Raw genomic sequence first — 10,000 nt, 5'->3', positions numbered from 1 at the left:
GGAAATGTAAATACTGCACCCTCGCCACCACCCCCTCACTTTCTCACTTTATTTTACTCTCTATCCCCCCTTCTGTCTCTCTCTCTCTCTCTATCCCTCTCTCTCTCTCATTACTTTCTGCCCTTTTTTTTCTCTCTCTCCCTCTGTCCTTATCTCTCCCTCTCTCCCTATTATGCCTTCTCTCCTCTTTCCCTTGGTCTCCCCGTTTCTCATTAGCACACATACTGGCGCTGCGTAAGGCCACTAAACCCTCAGCGTGGCTGTCGGCTGTCCTCCTTAGCGGGCGCTGCCGAGGCGAGGCGAGGCGCCGTGACACACAAACCCCAATTTCCCGCCGATTCCCCCAAACCCAGACAGACAGAGCCAAACAGACCGGGCAAAAAAATACATATGCAGCTCTGCCCCCAAACAACAACAACAATGTGTAATTACATATGCAAACATATACAGCACACACACACACACACACACACACACACACACACACACACACACACAAACACACACACACACACACACAAAAACATACACACACACACACACACACACACACACACACAAACACACACACAATCACACACACACAAACATACACACAAATATCAGGGACACCACATGAGTATGTAAATAAGCACTTGCCCCCAACCCACATGACAAAAATGTTTCAGATATGCTCCCATACAGAGACACACACACACACACACACACACACAGACAGACACACACACAGACACACACACACACACACACACACACAGGTGGCTCATTGCAAGGACAATCGCAGCCAAACTCACCCACTAACCCACAAAGCACACATACACAGAGTCAGACACGTACACGTACACAGACACAAAGATACACAGACTCACACACACACACACACACACACACACACACACACACACACACACACACAGGTGGCTCATTGCAAGGACAATCGCAGCCAAACTCACCCACTAACCCACAAAGCACACATACACAGAGTCAGACACGTACACACACACACACACACACACACACACACACACCACACACACACACACACACACACATACAATCTCCAAATCACACCAGTCGTCCCTCCAACCTCCTGCCTATCTGTGTGCCAGCCTACCGTTGGCGCTGCGGCTGTCGGTGAGCGAGTAGCCCAGGCTGGCCATCTCCTGCTGGGCGCGCAGCGAGGCCTTCCAGCGCGGGTCCGGCCGGTCCACGGCCAGCTCGTGGAAACTGTTGGACTGGAGGATCTGGGTGGTGGCGTACGGCGTGGCCTGGGAGCCGCGCGCCGGACTGCTGTAGCCCGCCTTGCCCGTGAAGTCGATGCTGCTGTAGATGGCGCCGTCCGACAACATGGTGCCCGTCTTCTCGCCGCCGCCAGCGGGCAGAACATCTGATGGATGGATGGATGGATGGAGATGGAAGGAGAGAGTGAGAGCAAGAGATGGATAGAGAAGGAGAGAAATGCAGAGAGAAAGAGAGCAACAAAGAGAGACACATGAGTAAAAACATTTAACAGACAGATAGATACTTTATTGTCACTGTGCATGTACAAGATGTCATGCTGCCTATGGCTAAACGGTATTTGTATAAACAACTATAGGCCAAAGTTAAGAAGTTAAAACATAAGATAACATAAATACTGCATTTACAGATTAACAACCCGCAAGTGCCCCAGAAAAAAAGCGATACCCAGCAGGCCTTAGGCAGACAGGCTGTTAAGAGCTGTAGATCTGAGATCTCAGATCAAAATATTTCTTTCTTGCCCCTGTCGCCTTTCAGCTTGTCCTACTGTAACTGTGGGTGAGCGTCCGACTGTCACCTTGAATGTTCTCTCTCCACCCTGAACCCATTAAATATGCCATTTTATTGTGCCATGTTTCTCGTTCAATATAGCAGAACAACGCAAGCGACAAAAAGAAGAGGACAGAGGGTGTCCAAGAAAAGTTCTGCTCTAAGACGTCTGCACAGCACTGCTTCACTCGTAATCAGTTAAGACATTCTAGCTGAAAACAAAGTGATCAGAGAGATTTTGTTGCTGATGCATGCTGAGGCGCTGCAGTTCGAACACAGGGTCAGTGCTTGCTCTAGGCCTAGGGGGATCAAGGTTTGGGCTTAGCACCCTGAGATGTAATCATATGTTATGGCGCAGTGTAAATAAATACAACTGAATTAGGAATTAACCCTTTAGGACAAGACCAGTAAAAGGCACATGGAGAGATCCTCTTACTTTAAGATTCTCCAAACTACATCCATCATGACAAACTGTTCAACTGTTTGTCAACTGTTAAAAAAAATACTTTAACAACATCTATCACCAGCAGATGAGTGTGTTAGCCACCACCTCAACTAAGGTGTCATACTCCTGCACACACACAAGTCTGCTTAACCACTCAATTGTTTTACCAAGATAGACTTTAACAGCCTTTCTGTAACTGAAAAAGACAATACAAAGACAGACAAACAACACAGAGGCAGCTGCTTCGTTTCCTCCGTGTCCTCTGATAAAGCCATTAGGCGGTGTTGATGAGCGAGTGTTTAAGACAGGACAGCTCGGGCCGTGGTGGGGGGTCCCCAGCTCTTAAGGTCAGCCCAGCGTGGGGATGGGGGGTGATTAGCGGCGGTCCCGTTGCCGCTGCTGACACGCCGAGGCCCGTGCGGAGGCCCATGGCGGCTCAAATGAGGTGAGATAAATGAAAGTGATTAGCCCGCAGATTCATTATCAGGCCGAGGACGAGGCACAGTGGGGAGGTGCGCGGGGGTGGCTGGGGAGGAGTCCAGGGAGATGACCACGGACTCACACACACACACACACACACACACACACACACACACACAAACACACACAAACACACACATTGGGGCTGACCTTCAGATGCCTGCATTCTCACACTGTTAGACACGCACGTGCACACATATATTCACACACACAGACACACACAAATGTGAATATGCAGCCACCCACACATAGAAAACACACACACACACACACACACACACACACAAATATAAACAAATATAATACACAAAAAACACCCAAAATAGTGTAGATACAAGGTTTACACACATTAATACTAATGTTGACTGTGATAATGTAATTAATATACATGGACTGGCAACCATGCATCACAGACAGACACATACAGTATATACAGACAAACACACATTAATCACACACTGGGTAAACTGCCTCGAGTATTGGTGATCCTTATGTGATTAGAGTAAAATGTGCCCTGATGCCCTATGAAACACACACACACACACACACACGGCAACAGGAGCTCTGACAGTGTGTTTATCCAGCCATACAATACATTTGCACAACTGACAAACAGCCACACACACTACAGACAAGAACACTGTCCACACACACACAAGGACACACACACACACACACACGTACATCCTCTTGTGCTTAACACATATGAACGAACCTATGTATTGTGTCTCACACCTACTGTATCTCCTGTCTGCCACTTTGAACTAGGTGCCTTTGGCTCATAGCTAAGGTGAGAGCAGTGAGACTGTCCGGTCAGCAGCTCAACGTGTCAGGGCATGATCCGGGCCACATCTAAGCCAGAGCCAAGCCTTACTCGGGGCCCGGGGGCCTGGGGGCCCTGGGCCGGAGGGTTAGCAGCGTGTGACGGCCTGTCACTTCCAGTGCGCTGGGAGTCCCGTCTGGCTGAAATATTCATCACGCTCATGCATGTATGCAGCCCAGATCACTCCCGCCGTCTCAGTGCACCTGGCCCGTGACCTGCAGGTCCGCTCCAAAGGGCTGCACTAGGTGTGCTAAGGTGTGTCAGCGAGTGTATGCGTGTGTGCCTGTGTGTGTCTACGTGTGTGTCTGTGTGTACGTGGTTGTGTGTGTGAGCACCTGCACATGTATGAGTGTAAGCGTGCTTTAAAGACTATATGTGTGTATGACTGCATGCGTGCATTTGTGCTGTACCTTCCATTAGAGTACGCAGGTCTATGGATTTTGCAGCAGTGTGTGTATCTAACACGCATGGTGTGTGTGAGTGTTGAGCGAAGTGTGCACGTGTTCACGGCATCTAGAATAGAGTGTGTGTTGCGCCGTGCTCTTACCTCCGCGGCCGTAGTTGCCGCGGTCCTTGGGAGCCCCCAGGGCGCCGTTAGCAGGGAGGCTGGTGGAGGGCCAGGAGTCAGCCAGCCACGGGAAGCCTGGATCCCCCGCCTTCAGCAGACCAGGACGGCTACGGGGAGGGAGTGCAAAGAACCAGAGCAAGACAGAGCCAAGAAAAGAGAGAAGTAAAGAAAGAACAAAGTGGGGGGGGGGAGGAAGGAAAGAAAGAATTAGACAAAGAAAGAAGGGGGAAAAAAGAAAGAACAGAAGAAAAAAGGAAGAAAGGGAGGAAAGGAGGAAGAAAGAAAGATGAAGGCAGGAAAAAGAAAGACAGAGGGATAGTGAGGTGAGGAAAAAGATAGGGGGAGTGGAACAAGGAGAGAAGAGAAAAGGTAAAAGGTAAGAACAACATGAAGCCACAAACCCAGACACTGGACAAGAGAAACAGCAGGGCTTGTGGCTGGATCCCATCAAGTTTATATATACTGTATGTGTATGTGTGTGTGTGTGTGTGTATGTGCATGTGTGTTTGTGTATGTGTGTGTGTTTGCGTTCACGTTTGTGTGTGTGTGTATCGCTGTGTGGCCTCAAGCACAGCAGCACAGCAAATAACAAACAAGCAAACAGAGAGACATAAACAATTGACGAGTCCACAAATCACACACACACACACACACACACACACACACACACACACACACACACACACACACACACATGCACACACACACACACACACACACACACACACACACACACACATCCTGCAGAGAACTGTCCCCCACCCCTCCCCAACTAGCCCAATATTAAATCTCCTTTAGAGCTCGCCACAATAGGAATTTACACTCCAAATTCAGCGCCTTGCAGCCAGTGAGCCAGGGCTCTGGGACGAGAAGGGAGTCTCCATGGTAACTAGAGCAACCCCAAAGCCCATTGGCTGGTTTTAGCGGCTGCATCGTTGGTGATTCACAAAAAAGGGAGATTGTCTATCCTATTGTCCTGCAAAAAATGCTGAAAGGGATAAAGTGAAGCAATCCAGTCTGATTTTTTAGTGCAAGACGAGAAACACACTGCGAGAGTGTGCAGTGTGTGTATCTGTATCATACTGTTGGTGTGTGTTTTCTTTTGTTGGGTGGAGAGTGGAGAGGAGAGGCTGGACAGAGAGTCTGCTCTCACACATGGCTTGGTCTGATGACTACTGGAAGCAGCAGCCCACAAACACCATAGTCCCCTGAGTCACTCACACACACACACACACACACACATATAAACACACACACACACACACACACACACAGACACACACACACACACACACACACACACACATACACACATATAAACACACACACACACACACACACACACACACACACACACACACACACACACACACACACACACACACACACACACACACACACACACACACACACACACACACACAGAAGTGGTTTATTCACCTCTGGGCCATAGGAGCTCAGATGTGCTCCATACTCTTAGAGTGTGTATGTTAGAAACACACACACACACACACACACACACACACACACACAGGTATGGCACATGTGGCCTTGGTATAATGGTTGGGTGGGGGTGTGGGGTGACTTTATTTTTAGATGCACATTTTTTGCTACAGTTGTTTGGGCTCTTGGCGAGGTTGGCCTGCTCAGGTGTGACATAGGTGAGAATGGAGAGAGCATCTGCGGAGGAGAAGAGGCAAACCCAAGAAAAGGTGTCAGAGAGAGAGAGAGAAATGAAGAACGGACAGAGAGACTGAGAAGGAGGGCAGGGAAAAGGAAAAGAGAGAGATGGGGATGATGAGCAATCTTACTCCTATGGGAATACCCCCCCGCCCCAGTCCATAGAGCCCAGCCATCCTCTCACACAGAGGAGAAGGATAGTTTATTGATGGGAAAGAGGGGAAAAAAGTTTCTCTAGTTAGACAGTGTCATGAAAAAACTGTCCTTTCACAAAAACGGAAACACTTTGAAGTCAACAGAGCTCCATATTTTTTTTTTTTTTTACCTGGAAATGTAAAAAGGAAAGCGTCTGCCCCAGTGGGATAAATTACTCCGACCAGCCCCATCTGTAGGGAGCCAGGTGGGGGGTGAGGGGGGGTGGGGTTGGGTAAAAACCCGAGGCCTGAGTCCCTAGGGTAATTATCTGCTCTCATGCTTACATATGCTAGCTCCTGGACGCCACTGGCCCCGGCGACAGCCGAATGCATCACTTCCTGTGGCAGCTGCGTGGCTGCCTGGCGCGGCCTCGGCGTAGCGGAGTGAGGCGAGCGGCGGCCCAGGATAAATGGGCGAATAAAAAACCTGTCCAGCCGCATTAATTGTTTCTGTTAATTCCGGACGGGCAGATTTATAACCCAATCCATCGATATGTCAAGCACACCGCGTGCACATGTCAGACTCACACGAGCTGCGGTACTTTGCACTCACTCACTTCTTCTAAAACACACACACACACACACACAAACTCACACACACTCTCTTGCTCTCTCTCTTTCTCTCACACAAACACACACACACACGCACACACAAGTAAGTCATCAGTCATCCACACACAGAAACACAGACACATATACACACACACACACAGAAACACAGACACAGACACACACACACACACACACACACACAAATCTCAGAGCCAACCAGCAGGGGTGGCGTATGGATGTGGATTCCTCACAGACACTGGCCACACTAGCGAAAGGTCAGCGGTGATGAAGAGGCTTCAGCTGGCGTGACACGTGCGCATGTGAAATGAGATCTGATCTGCTCCACTCCTCAGTGCAAATGTGATTTAATGTTCCTGCATCAACATTAGTCATCCCACACTTCCTCTTCCAGACTCATTAGCGGAGATAGAAAATGTCTGCGTTGGAGTGGGTGTGCGTTGCAATTACTCTCCAGGTAACTCCAACACAGCACTTAGAGAATGCTGGCAAAAGCCTCACGAGTTGGTGCCAATTCAATTATTTCTGTTTATGTTGCTCCAGTTGCTTACAAGTCAACTCTTTATTTATGGACAGGTCGAAATAAACAAGACCAACACACCAAACAAACAAGACACTAATAACAAATTCTCACTAGAATAACCAGAAACTAAATGTTGCCATCAGATGCTTTCACAGGCTCTTCATGGACGATTAGTATCCACAATATTCATGAGCCAACAATGGGCATCGCCATGACACTTCAGCATTCAGAAATCAGGTTTTCTAATTCCGGCCAACGTTGCGGCCATGTAAAATTATATGTTATTATATTTCTTCTGACAGTCATATATAAATAATGGAATATCCATATTGAGTGCAGATTTGTCAACATTTCAAATGACATATACTGTAAGTTGAAGAAGATTCTAGTTAGCCTGCTGAGACAGCTGAAAATATATTATGCCAGTATTACAGAATGGACGGAAGATGAAAACCGGACGGAAGTTGGGTTTCACGAATAAGGTGGATACACAGATTACCTGAAGGCCACCGGAGATGATTTTGAGCCTGTGTCTGCCAGTGTGTGTGTGTGTGTGTGTTTGTTTGGATAGGGCCTGCTCTATAGGGTCTGATCTGTTAAAAGCTGTTGTCAGCATAGATGCATCACATGCTGAAAATGTCACTGCAGACAAACCCCAGAGAGATGGAAGGAGAGGCAGCGGAGGGAGAGAGAGAGAGAGAGAGAGAGAGAGAGACGGAGTGATGCAGTAGTGGTGATGAAGTAGAAAAAATGTGAGTAAGGGTAAGGCATGGAGTGAGAGGAGGTAAGAGAGAGAGAGAGAGAGAAAGAGAGAAAGAGAGAAAGAGAGAGAGAAAGAGGGACAGAGAGACAGATAGACTGACAGACAGGCAGAGGCACATTCTCACCTTCCATTTCCCAGTAAGTCTCGATCTCTCTGGAACGTCACTGTGGTCCCATCAGACCAGTCGGGAACAGGGCAGAAAGGAACGCGGCGAAGCAGAGGCAGAGGAGAGCCCAAGGTTACTCACAGAACAGCACAACTGCACTCCCTCTTCAATACATATGAAATAAACTTAACGGAGTAAAGTACAATTGACATTTAATGTGCTGATTCTCTCTCAAGCATAAGTAATGTAGGAGAGAGGGGGAGAGAGAGAGAGAGGGAGAGAGAGAGGGAGAGAACCAGACAGCGACTGAGTCAGGCCAGAACTGGATCTCATCAGTGGCTATCTGGACAGAGTTGAGTGAATGGACGAGACAAATGGGCAGTACCTGCGCGGGTAAAGGTGAAGGATTGAACTGTAGAACAAAACAAGACAGACAGAAACAAACAAAGAGAAAGAAAGAAAGAAAGAAAGAACAGTCATTACAACTCATTACACTCCAGGACACATTTAATGGCAGATGATTCAACTGAAATAACACATGTACAGTACACACACACACACACACACACACACACCCACACACACACACACACACACACACACTTATAACAGCCCACACAGATGTAACACACGTAAATGCTTCAGGCTGAGAACGAACATCTCCTGTCTCCTGTTAATGGCTCCAGTAAAATATTTTGAACAATGCAGCATGTATACTGTAGGTGAAACGCTATTCACAGGCCATGTGGAAAACGGCATTGAAACAGAAAGGGAAAACATGTCTTTCTGGTCACGAAATGAACTGAATCAAACAGACCTGAAAGGCAAACTCACACCCCCACCCCCCACCCCTAGTGTGAAGAGCGGGATCAGAGCCCAGGTGATATATATATAGAGAGAGAAAGAGGGAGTGAGAGCGAGAGCTAGCAGATCGAGAGCAGAATTAGGTAATTGCCATGGTCTCCACTCTGGTCACTGAGGCGTGGTGATAGCAATACATATTGTAATGAGTCTAATCCATAGCTACATGGTGTAATACCCCCCCAGGGGAGATGGAGAGGTGGGGAGGGGCATTACATTGGTACCGTGCAGAGGAATGTGTTTAGTTGTAATGCATGAACAATATTGGTCACCATCACCAAGCAATGGAAAGGGTCGCCACCCCGGCTTGTGCTTTGAAAATGAGCACATTTGATGTTTTTTTTTTGGCTTTGGGAGAGAGAGAGAGAGAGAGAGAGAGAGAGAGAGAAGAGAGTGCGGTGTTTTGACGGGACTATGTTCATGGCTGATGCACATAAAGTAAGTGCGCAATATATTATGGTAAGTAGCACACCACACACTCAAAGCACACACTCAAAGAGATGTATCTTTTTTTTCTCTCTTTGTCTTGATTCGTGTTCATGCTCCAGAAAGTGTGCAGTGCTTCTTCTTTAATGTGAGTGATTTATGTTGAGTAGAGTACAACCACCACCAACCAACCCCCCCTTTGCCCCCCAACATCCCCCAGTGCCCCCCTCCCTGCCCAAGGGATCGCCTCCTCAGTCTCCAGCCTCTGTGTGGAGACCTACTTGACTGTGGATGGCGGGGGGGGGGGGGGGGGGGGGGGGGGGTGGAGAGTGGTTTAGGGTTGTGGGGGTTGATGTCTGGGTGCTTCCCTAGCCCAGACATAAGCACATTATTCAATATGAATGAGTGGGTTATATGTGCACACGTCTGAGGCAGGCTTCGCACGGCACACGATTTGCCTTTCAGGTCATTTGGAATGGCCTGCTTCTTACTCGTGAACTAAGCCTGTGGCCTAGGTCTGCAGCACTGCAACATTTCATACATCTCTCCACTATGAGTCGAAGTTCTAGCCTGGGAATATCAATACAAACTTTTGGCAAATTTGGGATTTGCTCTGCAGCTCCGTCTGGCCAAGTCGGCCACTGAAGCCCATTTCCAATGTCCCTAAAACACGGGCACTTAAACACAATCGCTAATCCGGCATGGAAGTGTATTTCTTTGGAATTGAGTCTCTGTAAACTGAGTTTAAAACCTTTGTTTACAAGATTGCTACA

The 10,000-nt window shown here is 48.1% G+C and overlaps 1 protein-coding gene across 1 annotated transcript in view; it reads right to left on the bottom strand.

Annotated features, from left to right (window-relative positions):
- LOC121709553 (roundabout homolog 2-like) overlaps nucleotides 1–10,000 on the bottom strand; it is a 163,801-nt gene that overhangs the window by 13,691 nt on the left and 140,110 nt on the right. Inside the window, 3 exon segments of the mRNA XM_042093025.1 lie at nucleotides 1,115–1,387; nucleotides 4,084–4,211; nucleotides 7,959–7,998. Coding sequence (XP_041948959.1) covers nucleotides 1,115–1,387; nucleotides 4,084–4,211; nucleotides 7,959–7,998 — 441 coding nt within the window.

The sequence above is a fragment of the Alosa sapidissima genome, chromosome 5 (assembly GCF_018492685.1).
Source record: "Alosa sapidissima isolate fAloSap1 chromosome 5, fAloSap1.pri, whole genome shotgun sequence".
In the NCBI taxonomy this organism is placed as follows: Eukaryota; Metazoa; Chordata; class Actinopteri; order Clupeiformes; family Clupeidae; genus Alosa; species Alosa sapidissima.
Note: the sequence above shows the minus strand (reverse complement) of the source record. Positions and strands in the feature narration are given on the sequence as shown.